The sequence below is a fragment of the Elephas maximus genome, chromosome 7, assembly GCF_024166365.1.
Source record: "Elephas maximus indicus isolate mEleMax1 chromosome 7, mEleMax1 primary haplotype, whole genome shotgun sequence".
NCBI lineage: Eukaryota > Metazoa > Chordata > Mammalia > Proboscidea > Elephantidae > Elephas > Elephas maximus.
In genome coordinates this window covers 118739375-118755213 of record NC_064825.1, presented here as the reverse complement: position 1 = coordinate 118755213, position 15839 = coordinate 118739375, and the positions used below count along the sequence as shown (strand labels likewise).

Here is a 15839-nt window from a genome sequence, read left to right as displayed (position 1 = left end):
TACGTAAGAGTTGAAATTAGTTCAAATTAGTATTATGAACCAAAGGGGTGAGTGTGTGAACTGGGGCCTTGCAGTGTAGGAACAACAGAGGAGGGACAGGAGGGCTGCAATTGGGTCAGAGGTCCCCATTGTGGTCTTTCTGGTGAATGCAGCATCAAACGGCTGGGAAATGCCCTCATCACTGGTTAGTAGAGAAGCAGCTTTCTCCAGAAAGACCCAGAAACCAACTTTAGGCCAAGCACTAGCCAAGGCTTCCAGGGACTCTGGCCCCAGGGATTTCCCTCTACTTCTTCCTCAGGTCCCCACAGCATCAGAAAGGGGGTGGACTGCTCTGAGGAAGCCCCACCCCCCAGAGGAGACTGGTGATTACTACCTGGGCCCATAAAAGACATAAAGAACACCGGGTATATCCTGGCTTCTCTGTGCACCTGGGGTGGGTAAAGGCAACCAGTGATGAAGTGGTGTCAGCCACAGACAAGCAGCCGAGGCTGGAGGCAGGGATGGAGTGTGTGCGGAGATTGTTGGGCAGGGGGTTGCTGTGAATGGATATGAGAGGTGGCTGGCTCAAGTTACATATGTCCTAGGTAAGGCTGGGCATCTTGTCTACCTGGCAGGGGTGCTATGGAAGAGATTCAAGTATTAGGCTTTAAAATCACAGCAGAAAAAATCCTTTCAAATGCTATTGAGTCCACGCCACCATCATCTCTCTCTCCATGACTGCACAGCCTCCTGATTTTTCTGCATCTGCTCCCATTGTTGTCACTGTTCATTGCTGTCGAGTTGATTCTGACTCACGGCAACCCCATGGATAGAGTAGCGCTGCTCCATAGGGTTTCCAAGGCTGTGACCATTGGGAAGCATATTACCAGGCCTGTCTTCTGAGGCACCACTGGGTGGGTTTGAATCACCAACCTTCTGGGTAATAGTCAAGTACTTAACCATTTGCGACACCCAGGGATTCCAGCATCCACTCCGAACCCCCTCCAACCCACTGCGAGCATATCCATATCAGCCGGAGCAATTTTCCCAACTCAAATGTCTAGCTCTTTCTCTCTCTCACACACGCAGTCTACCATTTCAGTTGCTTCTCATTCATTTCTCTTCTATAAAGACAAAAGACCTTATACTATCTTACACCACCCTCGCCTTTGCTCCTTCTGCTTCAGCCAAAACAGCCCACTTTTCTTCCTCCCACTTGCCAAGCTCTTTCCCTTTGTAGAGATGTTTTTTTTCTGCCTTAGACTCCCTTCATTCCCTTTCTTCACCTAGATTCTTCCTATTCATCCTTCAGATCTTGACTTAGACATCGCCTCCCCCGGAAACCTTCCTTCAGTCCCCTGATCAGGTCAAGTACCTCCATGTTAGCAGTGCTCCTAGAACTCGGCACCTGTTCTTCAAACCCTGAACCATGGTTGAAATTTTACGTTTGTGGAGATTATTTGATTGACGTACATCTCTTGAGTTCATCTCTTGCATTATACTGTAAACTCCACAAGGATAAGGACCCTATCTATTTTTGCCTCCCATTCTATCCTCGGTTCACAATACCTAAGAAAGACTGCAGACATTTTTTTGCTAAATTAAGGACAATGGATTCCTGAAGTCATGGTGTTCACGGGTTTCTGTGCATGCGGATGGGGTTCCGGCAGGGGGTGGGGATGCAGAGCGCATTGATGTAACTGGAAGGAGCTGCTCCGTCGGGAGCTGTCAGGCTGCGAAATGGATGGGGTTGGATATCAAGATGCCAAAGAGCCTCTCCTGCTCGCTCCTGCAGGCTGGGCTCCAGCCCGGAGTATCAGATTGTGATGAGGAGAGACAAGGGCAGGGGGCCAAGAGGGCTGGTCCAGGAGCCGTCTGTCTCTATCTTCCATCTATCTCCTGCCTGAGGCCAATGGAGGTAGGCCAGTCCCAGAATATGCTGAGGCAGTTTTTGCAGTCACCTGGACCAAAATACCATCTCCTGGGTATACACAATTGCACAGTTGCATATACACACGAACACATAACGTTGAAGAACCAACGTTGGGTTGGGCTTTGGAGATGTAGACATGGAACATTTGCAAACATCATTATCTCACAACACCTCAAAGTTGCAAGGGAACCTCAAGGACATTTCATCCTTCCTTACACCTGAATCCCTTCTCTAATGTCCAGATGTACAGCCTTGTCTACAACATCCATATAACCAAAGCTCGCTGGCTCTCACAAGCACGCGAAGCAAAAAAAATCACTTCGTACACATCTACATGGCTTTCCACACACAGCCTCACACATTATCCCAATCTTTTGGGCAAGCAGACTCACTCGCATGAAGATTCCAGCCCACGTGCACACAGGAGTCCCATCTGACTTTCTTGAATGAACTCATGGCAGTTAGGCACCAGCTTGCTGCCTCTCCCACACAGACCCATTGTCTCAGGGAACAGCACGAGACTAGAGACACGCATATCAGAAAAGAAAACCCTTGAGGGGATTTCCTGGTGCCCACCAGTTTGTGGAAACGATCACGAGAAGGACAGATGCTGTGTTTCTTCCCCAGCCATTGTCTGCTCCATGGCCCTTTGTGTGTGGGGGAGCCTCCAAGAGGTGGGGGCCCAGAGGGGGCTCTTAAGCAACTCCCAGGATGGGCTATACAGCACAAACTCAGGTATAAGCAGGGACTTTATGCTTTCTGGCAAAGGGGAGCATTTCTAGATTTTTCGGGAGGGACTCCACACTATTTTCAGGAAAGTCACTTTTCTCTTCCACTCTTCTCTCGAGTATTATTTGTGCCCATGTTTCTCCCCCATACCCCAAGGGGCAGTTACCCCAGCTTTATCCTACTCTCCAAGAGTAGGGGCTTCTCCCCTTTCCAAGCTCTCTCACCATCTCCCCCATGCTAGGAGGGCAATCTCTCTCTTCTAAATGGACCCTTCCCTCCCAACTGACCCTCCGTTCCACCCTGCCACCAACCTGGTCAACTTGTCACTATCTCCCTTGTTTAAGGGTCTTCCCCTCCCCCTTCCTGGGCTCCCTTATCTTTTGAGACCCCAAATAGTTGACCAAGGGGAATGAGAGGATGTAAAGGGGGGGGTGGTCTGCCTGTTACCTAAGGGGCAGATAAGGGAATGGGGGAAGACAGATGGATCACCAGGGATCTCTCCTGGTGGAGGAACCCACTCCTCAGAGTGTGTGTCTAGGAACCGCTCTCCAACCCTGGAGGATTTACTGGGGTAAAGAACCCACCTGGGGACCAGATCCTGGGTGGGGGTGGCAGAGGCCAGTCCTTTAGGGCATGGCTCCCCAGAAGAAACTGTTTCCCCCCAGAGGGGAGACGCTCAGAAAGCTGGACAGGAAACTTTCAGTTGGTCCTCCCCTCCTAGGACCTCAAGGGCCACACACTCACCCCACAAAGTAAGAGATGATCAGAAGCTGAACAGCCCGGTTGATGATCCCAATAGTCCAGCTCTTCACAACCACCGACTTGGTGGTCTCATAGGTGAAGAAGTCTGATATGCAGTTCATGCTGAGGGTGTGCACAGGGGCCACCCAGAAGGAGCCAAACAGCAGCCTCAGGAGGGAGGGGTCTTCAGGGCAGGGAGACAGAGATGGTGGCCTGGATGGGGCAGCTGAGAGAGGGTTGGGGACGGGGAGCCTGTTCTTTTAAGCCCAGTGCCCAGGCTCTCTCTGCTATTGACAATCTGGGCTGCCAAGAGTCTAGGGCCAGGGCGGAGGACCCCCTTTTTGTTTGTCTCCACCCCACTCCCCCGTGATGTCACGGCAGGGGTGGGTCTCCAGTCCTGGGCTCCTGATTGCCTGGGATGCAGCTGGCTAGTAGGGTCCTCTGGGACTCATGTTTTATCTGCATTCTGTCTACAGTTTCTGTTCCATTCTCCTTCACTGCAGCTCACCGCTTTCTCTAAAGCCCCTTGCAATGTCCCATCCCCCAGCCACTTCACAGCCTCCCTTAGCTGAGTAGCCCCTTCATTCCTGAGTGTATGCCTAAAGCTACCCAATTCTGCAGCCATCCCCTGCCTTCCCAGTTGCCTCCAATAGCATGGGATGGGGGCGGGGGGAGGGTCTCTTGCACGGTCTCTTGGAAGGGAGTGAGTACAGAATCACACATTTCTAACTCCAGTTGGCAGTAACTGAAGCTTTACCTGTAGCATGGCAGTTATCACATTTTTTTTTTTTTTAGTATGTGAATCATTCATTAGATTACGTGTTCCTGGAAGGTTGGGGCTACTTCCATCTTGCTCACCAGTTTGCTGGAAGCCTAGAAACATGTTGGGTTAATAATAAGCCCTTATATTGGATTCAATTGAATTTATGTTTCTAGATTGTGCTGGAACAGCCACTACACAGAAGTTAAAGGTATGAGTTCAGGTGGCATTGGTGCATTCCTGTCATCTCAATCCCAGGACAGAGTGAGCAAGCTAGCTGTTTTCAGTCAGATTGTTAGGGAAACCTTGAATTTAAATATTCTGTCCTAATGGGTTGTTATGAGTTGAAGTCCTCGACTGCAACAACTTTGGTTTTTTCGGTCCTAATGTCATGCAGGGCACGTTATCAAGTATTCTGAATGCAGCATCACTGTCATTATGACTGACTGGACTGGGGTAAGGAGATCTGGGTTTTAGTCTCCAGCTTCCTCACCAGCTCACTGAGACCTTAAGAACTCCTTTTGGGGCCTCGGTTTTTCTAACTGCAAAAGGAGGTTGGATTAGATGAACTGAAACATCTCCTCCCGGTCTGGTCTCTGATTTTGCAACATGCACCTTGGGACTATATGAGAAGGGCCTAGCTTTCGCAATCCGGGACTGATGGGGTTTCAAATCAGTTCCGGCTCCAAGGTGAATCTGACACCAGCACTTGAACTTGATATGGCCGTTTGCCAGCCTCTTCCAGGAGAACATAAATTGCAGTTATGGATGTGAGGTTTTCGGGTGCAGGCAGTGAAGTCACTTCAAAAAGGGACCAATCCCACTTGACAGGACACAGCTAGAGAGCAGTACGGTCACAAGGACACCAACACCAGCATTCTCTTTGCATCTGGTGGGAAGGGTCATTTCTCTCCATGAGCTTTAAATATTTTTCTGCTTCTTTCACAGACTCTTTTGTACTCCACAGAAACCCCTACTGTGCAGGAGAGAGATAGGGGCATGCATCGTTCCAACACAGACACACACGTGTGTGGAGAGTCTGATGAAGTAAAGCTCCACAACTTCCCTTTAGAACCTAGTCCTCCACGGAAAGGGTGTCTGTAGCTTTCTAAAGACCCCATGTGCCTCCCTTTTCTAGTTGAATTCCACGGCGTAGGGCGCGCCGACGCACTGCGCCCTCACCTCCCACAGGTCCTCCCGAGCTGGGGACGCTCTATGTGACCGCCTCACAGGCGGGCCTGGATCGCGCCCCTCTAGCCGGCTCCTCCTCTCTATGTTCTGTGCGCGGCTTCCGGTGGCGGGACGCGGGGACGCGCACGCGGGAAAAGCATCCTCTGCGTTTCCCCTACCCCCTTCCCCCCTCTTGCGTCCCCCAGCGCGCCCACCGCCCGTGCCGGGGCCCTAGCGAGGCTAGAGCTTGAGGTAGGTGGCCGTCGACCTCGTGCCCCAGGAGGTCGCGGGCCTCGCTCCCCCGCGGGACTCTCCGGATGGTTCGTTCCGCGTTCGAATCCGCGGGAAGCGGGCGATTCCATTTTAGGAAACGGGGGGAGCCGTGGGGCTGGGGCGGCAAGGTGGGAGCGCTGGAAGGGAAACCCTGCATCCTGAGCTGTGATGGGGGGAGGTGCAGGCTCCGAGCAGACTTTGGGGTTCTGCTGCTCCTTGCCATGGTGCCCAGTGGGGCGCCCAAGCGGATGTTTGGTTGGCGTGTAAGCACTGTTCTAGGCCCAGTTCCCCAGCCGAGTCTGGGCCTTGCCCCTGGAGCTGTGCACAGTCTGCCCGTGGGGGCTCCCAGGCGGAGCAGATCCTGAGACATCACAGGCGCAGCCAGGGTTTGCCACTTGGTTCCAGTGGAGAGCATAGTGAGGTGTTGTCTCCTATGTTTATCTATCCCCCTCTTGAATTCAGATCCTTAACCTGCTGAGCATCTATACAACCACCAAGGAGTTGGGGCCCAGCTCCCATTTTCTCCTGTTCCCCCTTGTGCAGCCTAGGGCCCTGTGCCCAGGCCAACAGGGGCCAGGTCAGCATGGCAGAGACACTGGAGTTCAACGATGTCTATCAGGAGGTGAAAGGCTCCATGGTGAGAAGGATTGGGCTTTTAATACAGGGGGAGGGAAGGGGAGGGAAGTAGCGTTCTTCTATTAATAAGAGCTTGCTTTGATGACGTTACTAGTGTGGCAAAGGAGGACTCAGAATATTATATGTACCTGGTGTTTCCCCAACAAAAGGCAGTACTGAGCAGAATTCCTAGAGTAAAAGGATCGCAGCCTAAGAAGGCATCTTAGATGCTGTTCAGTCCCAAGTCCTTGTTACAAATGAGGAAACTAAGTACCTGCAAGGGTTCTGGGTGCCAGAGTCAGGATTAGAACCCAGGCTTCTTACTGGCCCTCACCCCTTCAGCTGTTGCTCCTACATTGATACCCCGCCAGCCCACCAGCCGCAGAATGGGGCATTGGTGAGACTGCACATTACCATCTGTACCTCTGGGCCTATTTTTCTGACAGAATGATGGTCGACTGAGGTTAAGCCGCCAAGGTATCATCTTCAAGAACAGCAAGACGGGCAAAGTGGACAACATCCAGGCCGGGGAGTTGACAGAAGGCATCTGGCGCCGTGTTGCTCTGGGTCATGGACTTAAACTGCTCACAAAGAATGGCCATGTCTACAAGTATGACGGCTTCCGAGAGTCGGTGAGCTGCCCTGTTGTGATAAATCCCGTTTTTGCTGTGCTGTTTTGTTTGTTTTTAATCTTTTGGAGAGAATTGGGCATCCTTTGTCTGATAACCATGTAATTGCTATTTTGGGCTCCTTAGAGTGAGGCCAGAGGTTCCTAAGTGGTGCAGACTGTCTGTGCTTGACTACTAACCCAAAGGTTGGAAGTTTGAACCCATACAGCTGTGCTTCAGAAGAAAGACCTGGCCATCTGCTTCTGTAAAGATTACAGCCTGACAAACCCTGTGGAGCAGTTTTAGTCTGTAACACATAGGGTCTCCTTGAGTTGGAATTGAAGGCATTGGGTCTGGTTTTGACATTTAGGGTGGGGCCGTCAAGGACACCAAGCAGTCAGTACTCAACCTTGGGTATTGTGTCTTTGTGCCTCAATTCCAGAAGATGTTCTCTTTTGATTTAGGTGATGGCTGCTCTCACTCACTGCCCTTATTCAGGTTTAGAATCTTAGCTTGATGCTTTAGTTTTAGTTTTGATTTTCCATTTTGATTTGCTTCCTAACCAAGACTTTTCCTCGTTTTAATCTTTACTTTTACTAAGGTGATATCCATACTGAGTTTAAAAAGTCTGATAGCACTGCCAGGCTCATAACCAGGAGTATCAGTGCCTAGCTTTACCCCTCCCCCAGCATGAGATCCGTTCCCCAGAAGTAGGTTCTTTCAACATTCTTTAAAACTCTTACTGCTGAGACTGAATCAGCGTAGGTTTCTGATAAAGAGTATATTAGGGTAATTTCTCAGAGATAGATCATTCCGGGACATTCAAGTCTGTTTAGGAACACTGGGGTTTACTGGGCTCAATCTCTCTCCCTTCCACCCACAGGAGTTTGAGAAACTCTCTGATTTCTTTAAAACTCACTATCGCCTTGAGTTAATGGAGAAGGACCTGTGTGTAAAGGGCTGGAACTGGGGGACGGTGAAATTTGGCGGTGAGTCCTGGGTAGAATGACGTTTGGGGGAAAAGGTAGGATGAAGGCGTATAGCCTTTAACTTGCTTGGCTCTCTTTCCTCCTCATTGTCTCTGGTTTCCTATCAGTTTGTGTGTTGTTTTTGCATTTATTGAGCACCTCCTAGTACATCAGGCATTGGGGTACAGCGTGAACAGAATAGCCCCAGTGCTCTGACCTCACATTACTTACAGTCTGGTGGGGACGTTGTTCATGCAGGCTCCAGGGAGGAGCTTGTGACTTGATAAGTCCTCCCCCACAGGACAGCTGCTTTCCTTTGATATTGGTGACCAGCCAGTGTTTGAGATACCCCTCAGCAACGTGTCCCAGTGTACCACAGGCAAGAATGAGGTGACACTGGAGTTCCACCAGAACGATGACGCAGAAGTCTCTCTCATGGAGGTGCGCTTCTACGTGCCTCCCACCCAGGAGGATGGTGTGGACCCCGTTGAGGTGAGCCCTCCCCTGGATTCCTTGGGGGCGGGTGGTGCTGAGTGGGCCTTGCCACCCAGTAACCAGTATGCTTTTGCAGGCCTTTGCCCAGAACGTGCTATCCAAGGCAGACGTGATCCAAGCCACAGGAGACGCCATCTGCATCTTCCGGGAGCTGCAGTGTCTGACTCCCCGTGGCCGTTACGACATTCGGATCTACCCCACTTTTCTTCACCTGCACGGCAAGACCTTCGACTACAAGATTCCCTATACTACCGTACTCCGTCTGTTTTTGCTGCCCCACAAGGACCAGCGCCAGATGTTCTTTGTGGTAAGCAGAAACCACTGGAGGCGGATTGGCCTGTTTATGCCCGTCTTTGGTAGGTGGGCCTCACCCACATTCAGAGTTCTGTGTTGGTTAATCAGCAGGTTTTTGCAGAGCATGCTCACGTTTAACCTTGTCCTGTCTTCTTACCAGATTAGCCTGGATCCCCCCATCAAGCAAGGCCAAACCCGTTACCACTTCCTTATCCTCCTCTTCTCTAAGGACGAGGACATCTCCTTGACTCTCAACATGAACGAGTAAGTATCTCCCTGGACTTGTTTCCTGCTGCTGTCCAGGCAGGAGACAGGCCTGCCATTAGCAGGCAGCAGTGCTCGTGACCTCATCTCTGTTTCCAGGGAAGAGGTGGAGAAGCGCTTTGAGGGACGGCTCACCAAGAACATGTCGGGGTCCCTCTATGAGATGGTCAGCCGTGTCATGAAAGCCCTGGTGAACCGCAAGATCACAGTCCCAGGCAACTTCCAAGGGTGAGAGTGCGGGCTGGGGTCCTGGCCTGTCCGGGGATGGGAAATGCCCTGTATCCTTGGATGACCCCTCCTGGAATGGGAAGGCAACCTCCTGGAGGCCTGGCTGGGTCCTTGTGTCACTCTGAGTGTTGGTCACCTCTTGTCAGGGCAGATTAGTGAGACTTGCCAGTTGAGGGCCTGGGTACACATGTCGCTGCTGCAGGATGTGCTCCTGGGCTGCATGCCACCCTCTTGCTGGTGAGGTTGGCATTGACCAGGCTCCCTGTCCCCCTCATCAGGCACTCAGGGGCCCAGTGCATCACCTGCTCCTACAAGGCTAGCTCAGGGCTGCTGTACCCGCTGGAGCGGGGCTTTATCTACGTGCACAAGCCACCTGTGCACATCCGCTTCGACGAGATCTCCTTCGTCAACTTTGCCCGTGGCACTACCACCACGCGCTCCTTCGACTTTGAGATTGAGACCAAGCAGGGCACTCAGTATACCTTCAGCAGCATCGAGAGGTGAGCACCTTTGCACTTGCCTCCCGGACATCTTGACCCAGCCTTGACTGGGAAGTCTGCTGTGGCCTGTGGCCCTTTCCTGATTCCTCAGGCCTTGGGCAGAGTTTTTCTTTGGGATTTTTTTTTTCCTTTCTCCAGAGGTCTCAGCCTTTGGAAGCTTCTCCATTGCTTTCTTTCTGCACTTTAAAAAATCCTTTTCTGTAAGGATTTTTGTAAGCACTGTGTGTTCAGTGCTAGCTTTTCTCCTCCTTCACGCCCCCCATGATGGAAATGCTCTCTCTTTCTAGAAATGAGTGTTGTGCGCAAGAACATAGTGGCTGATGTTTATTGAGTGCTCACTGGGGGCTAAACGCTTTACAAACATCTTTACGTTTAACCCTCACAACAGTCCTGTGAAGTATGAGATGCAGACCAGTAAAAAGATGAAAATGTCCCCTCTCCCTTGTGTTCTGTGTGTGTTTGGTAAATAGACTCCTCTCTCCCTCTTCAGAGCCGTATAGGTTCCTCTTCTAGGACTACTGTTTGACTTTTCCTTACTGCTGTCGTCTGGCGGTCTCTTAGCCGTTGGGTTAGATAATATGGTCCAGGCCCCACCACCTACCTGGGCCCATGTGTATCACAACATCGTTCAGTCCATCCTGTATTGGCCCTGCCCATGTGGTAACATGCTACGTCTCCTCTCACAGGGAGGAGTATGGGAAGCTGTTTGATTTTGTCAATGCAAAGAAACTCAACATCAAAAACCGAGGATTGAAAGAGGTACCTCTGTGTGTGGAAAGGATGGGCCTCTCTCCTGTCTTCCTTTAGGGGAGAAAGGGGCAGGGAGTTTTCCGGCTTCCTTTTCACTCTCTCTTCTCTTCTTACCCTTATAGAAAAAAGAGGTGCGTGTGACCCCTTCCCCCTCCTGGTTCAGGTTTCCTCAGCATGGCCTTACCTCAGTCTCCGCAGCCCCTTGGGGGTCCCAGTGGGGCTGGGGGATGAGGGGCTTGGGCTAACCCAGCCAGCAGGAAGTAGTCGGGCACAGGTCCTGCACGTTGGCTGTGTGTGGACAGTCCAGCTCCGGGGTCTTCCTGGGCTGCTGTTCTGACCTTACTCACAGGCATGGGGGTGTGGTTTTGAGTGTGCAGGGGTTCTGGAGAGTGGGCGAGTCTAGGGCCCTTACTCCTGTCTTTTCCCTGGCTAGGGTATGAACCCAAGCTACGATGAATATGCCGACTCAGATGAAGACCAGCACGACGCCTACCTGGAGCGGATGAAGGAGGAGGGCAAAATCCGGGAAGAGAATGCCAATGACAGCAGCGATGACTCCGGAGAAGAAACCGGTGGGTGGTCCTCGCAGTGCTGGGCGTGGGGGCAGTCAGACACCTCCGTGGGGCCAGGGCTGGGTGCACCCTGGGGCCGAGCTGAGCTGGGCGTCTGGGTGAGTGAACGGGATCTCCGCTGAGGCAGAAGCTGATGCGTCCCATGCTCTTTTTCAGATGAGTCATTCAACCCAGGTGAAGAGGAGGAAGATGTGGCAGAGGAGTGAGTCTTGGTTGTACCCTGTGGGGGTGACAGGGTGTCCTGTAACTTATGGGACCGGAAGATGTGTGGACATTTCTCAGGCCAGCATTAGCCACAGGCCCAGGGTGGAAAAGGGACCTCCAGTGAGGCGACACATGAAAGTGCTTTAGAAATCATCAAGGGCCTTGTAAGCGCAAGGCACATTTTGAAGCTAGAAAAAGAGAATGGTGGGGAGAGAGTGGGAATGCAAGCCAGTTACCTGCCTACTCACTAACTGGGAGGCCTTGGTAAGTTGTTGAGGCTTAGTTTCCTCATCTGTAACATGGCAGTAGTTTCAGGCTATATTTGTTAAGACTTTTGGTTGCTAGTGTCGGAAAAAAGGACTCAAACTGCATTTAGTATAAAAGGGATTTTATAAGTTCCTGTGAGCAGAGAGCCAGGGATGTAACTGGCTTCAGACACTGCTGGAACCAAGCTCTCAGAAGTTGTTGTGAGCAGTCTGTTTTAGTTTCTGCTGATTTCCTTGTTTTTAGGCATCGTGCCCTAAGTGGGGCCAAATGGCCCCTACAGCTCTGGGTAGGTTGAACCCCACTGGTTTAACACCCAACAGAGACAGTGCCTCTTCTCTCGGAGCAGCAGGGAATGGGTGGCAGTGTGCCTCTTCCTGCACCTAGGTTATTGGTCAGGGTGTGCTGGGCTTGGATGTGCACCTGACCAAGGCCGTGTGCCTACCTTTAGAGTCCGCAGCTGGAATGAAGCCCACAAACTGAGTGAGGGCCATGTGATTCCCAACTGGAGATTGAGACTCTTAGCCCAGAAGAATTGGGAATGAACACTGGGCAGCAGAAACAACAGATGCCCGGTAGCTTGGCGTGCCCTTGCTTCTGAAGGCTGGTGAGCGAAAGCTTGTAAAAGTGCCTTCAAAACTGTTCAGCAGCATACAAGTATAAGGTGGTTACGTCTGAAGAGTTGCACTTGTATTGGGCAGGTCTGTGAATTATATACTAGGTTGGGCTGAAGTTGGATTTCCCAACTTTTGATAGCAGTAAAATTATCCCTTCATCAGAAAGACCTTAGGGTGGATTAAGATGATTAACCAAAAAGAAATGGTGAAGTGGATGGACCTGGGGCACATTCCAGGCAAGGATGAGACAGCGGCTCTGTTTCAGCTGCCTGGGGCATGGGGATGGAGACAGGGCTGGGTTAGGCCATGACCAAGAAGAGCAGCTGAAGCTCATTGATTCACTTGTTTTTCCTTCATTGATTTGTCTAAACCACTGCCGTGGCTGGGTCTGGAGAGGGGATGGTTGAAGCCACCTCAGCGAAGAGGGGAGGAAGCAGAGTTGGGGATCAGTGGTGGAGGCTGCCCTGTGGTCGTCGTTCTTTCTTCCTGTGCAGGTGTCTTTGGATTCGTGTTGTTCGTGTCCTGAGGCTGGGGGGCGCTGTCCTCCCTCCTGAGTCTAAGCCCCACTCTTTGGCAGGTTTGACAGCAATGCCTCTGCCAGCTCCTCCAGTAATGAGGGTGACAGTGACCGGGATGAGAAGAAGCGGAAACAGCTCAAGAAGGCCAAGATGGCCAAGGATCGCAAGAGCCGTAAGAAGCCTGTGGAGGTGCGGACTCGCCTCTGGATTAGAGGGTGTTGGGGGCAGCCATTCTCTTTACCTTTCTTCCTGTCCACCACCAGTGAGACCTGTCGATCGGTCCTCTTGGGATTGCCAGATTAGGGCCTGGAGGAGTATCTTCTTGGAGATTTTTCTCTCTGGTCCTTGAGGTAAAAGTTCAGCTTCTAGGAGATCTGAATTAGGCACTGGGATATGGAGAGGAAGAACACACGACCCCTGCCCTCAGGGAGCTCTCGGTCTGGCCTGCTCTAGAGTCCTTTCTCCATTTTTTCCCCAAGCAGGGGATCCAGATAATTTCTTGGGGAGAAAGTAGGATCTGTGGGAAATGATAGCTGAGACGTTTGGGTTTTCCTTGTGTAGGTGAAGAAGGGCAAAGACCCCAATGCCCCCAAGAGGCCCATGTCTGCATACATGCTGTGGCTCAATGCCAGTCGGGAGAAGATCAAGTCAGACCACCCCGGCATCAGCATCACCGATCTCTCCAAGAAGGCGGGTGAGATCTGGAAGGGAATGTCCAAAGAGAAGAAAGAGGTGAGTGGCAGTAGAGATGGGGCTGGGTTACAAGGCTGGTGAGAGGAGCTTTCTTGGGGTGGTGAGTCATATAATGATAGATAGGGGGTGCGGGGATGGGCCAGCGGTGGAACTTTTCTGTAAAAGAGGTTTCGTCTGCACTGTGGGGAGTTGTCATTCTTCGCCCGGGCTTTCCCACTTGTGTGTGTGTGTGTGACAGGAGTGGGATCGCAAGGCTGAGGATGCCAGGAGGGAATACGAGAAAGCCATGAAAGAATACGAAGGGGGCCGAGGAGAGTCTTCTAAGAGGTGAGTGTTGGGAACCAAGTGGCTCAGCAACTACTTTTTTGGCAGATTTTTTTTGCAGGTCAGAGTTGAGAATTGGGATGTTAAAGACAGTAGATACGCCTCTGACTGCATTAGGCTAGTGCTTCTCAAGGCTGGCTAGGCAGTTGCCCGGGTAAAGGTAATGTGCTAGAAAAAAAAAAAATGTGCTAGGGGATTCCTGAAGTCAATGGATAGCACGTGACCCATTTTCCTGGAGGGTCAATTTTATTTTGAGGTATGGGGAATTAAAAAAAAAAATTTTTTTTTTTTAAAATAAAGCAAGCGATGTCAAAATAAGTTTGCATATGGGGTTGCTTGAGGTTATGACCCCTGATTCTGGCATATTCACTTAGGATGCTGTCATTTGAGGCACTTTGAGCTGACATGGCTGGCTGTTTATATTTGGTGTGAAATGGGCAATGAGGCTGGGACTGGGAAAGAGCCCGTTTAAAGCTAGGTGACGTTTGGCCTAGCTGATGGGGGGAGCCTGAAGGCCCCTTTCCCCCTCTTGCTAATATAGGGACAAGTCAAAGAAGAAGAAGAAAGTAAAAGTAAAGATGGAAAAGAAGTCAACGCCTTCTAGGAGCTCATCGTCCAAGTCGTCATCAAGGCAGCTAAGTGAGAGCTTCAAGAGCAAAGAGTTTGTGTCTAGTGACGAGAGCTCATCAGGAGAAAACAAGGGCAAAAAGAAGAGGAGACGGAGTGAGGTGTGGCAGGAGTCTGGGGCTGTGGGGCCTGGCAGGGTGAACGGGCATTTGTGTCTGGGGGAAATTTTCTCAGCCTGGGGCTGTGGTTGGTCTCTAAGCATGAGATGGAGTGGACAGGTGGGTGCTGTATAGGGAGGGGGTAGGGAACTGAGGGCCCTTCATCACTGAAAAGCGGCTGGGAGGGTATCTAGGACTTTCCCCTGAAGAGACCTTTGGTTTTCAGGACTCTGAAGAAGAGGAACTAGCCAGTACTCCCCCCAGCTCAGAGGACTCGGCATCAGGATCCGATGAGTAGACAGGAGGAAATTGTCTCTCCCTGCTTGCCCAGTTATACCCCCAAGGCTCCCCACCCATGTTTTGGTACCAGTTTCTCCTCCCATGAGAGGTAGCCCTGGATTCTGGGCCATCTGTCCAAGCTTTCCTGCGGGTATGCACTTCACCGGAGTGGCTGAGGAGGCGTCTTCCTCTGCTGCTTCACAAGACGGCTCTCTAATTTGGGGAGAAATTGGTTGGGAGGCAGGGCAGTGCAGGATCGAGACCCTTTGTCCTGCTTCTCCAGCCTTGAGGATACGCTGTTGCTTGACCTGTTCAAGTTGCCGCAGCACGGGGTCAAGTGAGGCCAGGCCTGTAGCTCCTAATGGGCGCCAATTTCTACTTTTATTTTGTATTTCTGGTCTGCGAAAATCAACATTTAATAAAGGGAACTGACTTTGGAAACCACGTCCTTGTGCCTTCTCTGTAGCCCTGTCGGATGGCGCCCGTTTTTCCCAGTGTTGTCTACTGTATCGCCCTGGCCCAGCTTCTCAGCTGGGAAGCAATCTTCAGGTACATCCTGTTCTGTTTCCAGCTGGACAAGCATTGGTTTTCACGCTCTTCTGCCGGGACGGGCCACCTGAGAGTGTAGAAATGAGAGCTGATCTGATTAGGAAGTCTCTCTCACAGTTCCACTCCATTAGCCTGGCTAAGAGGAGGCAGCCTCTGGCTCCATCCTTAATCACCTATGAGTCAAGGGTCTTCAAAGGCTTTAGGTAATTGAATCAGGCTTTAGGTAATTGAATTGACCAGTTTCCCTGCAACCAGGAGAGTAGAAACCTGAGCCTGGAGAGTTGGGGAAGATGAGTAGGGTGTGTGTCTGTGCGTGTGCGCGCGTACACGTCTAATAGGGCACAGAAAAAATATGATGGAGTATGTAAACCTTTTGTTCTTAAGGGAGAGGATACTAAATTTGGGGGTTGGGAAGGAGCGATATTTGGGAAGGTAGCGTAGCAGAGGATAAGCAAAGAAAGGAAAGCAGGGCTGCCACCGTATTCCTCCCGGTGGCTCTAAATCTGAATTTACACACGTGGGGTGGCCACGTTGCGTACGTGCTCAGGAGGACTCCGGGGGTGGCAACAGGAAGCCTCTCCGGTCCGCCAACGGCTACCTTCTTTCTTGCCGTGACTCTATGGTGCTGCCATCAGTACAGGCCCTTGGGCTCGCGTATCGGGTCGCCCTAAGGCAGCCTCCACTCTAGGCGGTCGTCTCGGTGGCCATCTTGCCCGAGCATTCCAAACTCCCGAATTGCGTCAGTTTCGCCGGGTCCGAGCTGAGGCGGGCCCCTCATTTGCAAGAC

At 51.5% G+C, this 15839-nt stretch overlaps 2 protein-coding genes across 2 annotated transcripts in view; one reads left to right on the top strand and one right to left on the bottom strand.

Moving 5' to 3' along the window:
* Positions 1-3504, bottom strand: part of P2RX3 (purinergic receptor P2X 3) — a 35916-nt gene extending 32412 nt beyond the window's left edge. The window contains exon 1 of the mRNA XM_049890180.1: positions 3386-3504. Coding sequence (XP_049746137.1) covers positions 3386-3504 — 119 coding nt within the window. The remainder of the gene's footprint in view (positions 1-3385) is intronic.
* Positions 3505-5429: 1925 nt separating this feature from the next.
* Positions 5430-14941, top strand: SSRP1 (structure specific recognition protein 1). Its single transcript, XM_049891979.1, has 17 exons — positions 5430-5564; positions 6048-6222; positions 6647-6832; positions 7692-7797; positions 8078-8268; positions 8348-8578; positions 8726-8829; positions 8929-9057; positions 9336-9557; positions 10244-10316; positions 10741-10879; positions 11036-11081; positions 12542-12671; positions 13044-13214; positions 13414-13502; positions 14041-14227; positions 14451-14941. Exons 2-17 carry the CDS (start codon positions 6169-6171, stop codon positions 14520-14522), a joined length of 2130 nt encoding a protein of 709 aa, XP_049747936.1. The 5' UTR covers positions 5430-5564; positions 6048-6168; the 3' UTR covers positions 14523-14941.
* The last annotated feature ends 898 nt before the right edge of the window (positions 14942-15839 follow it).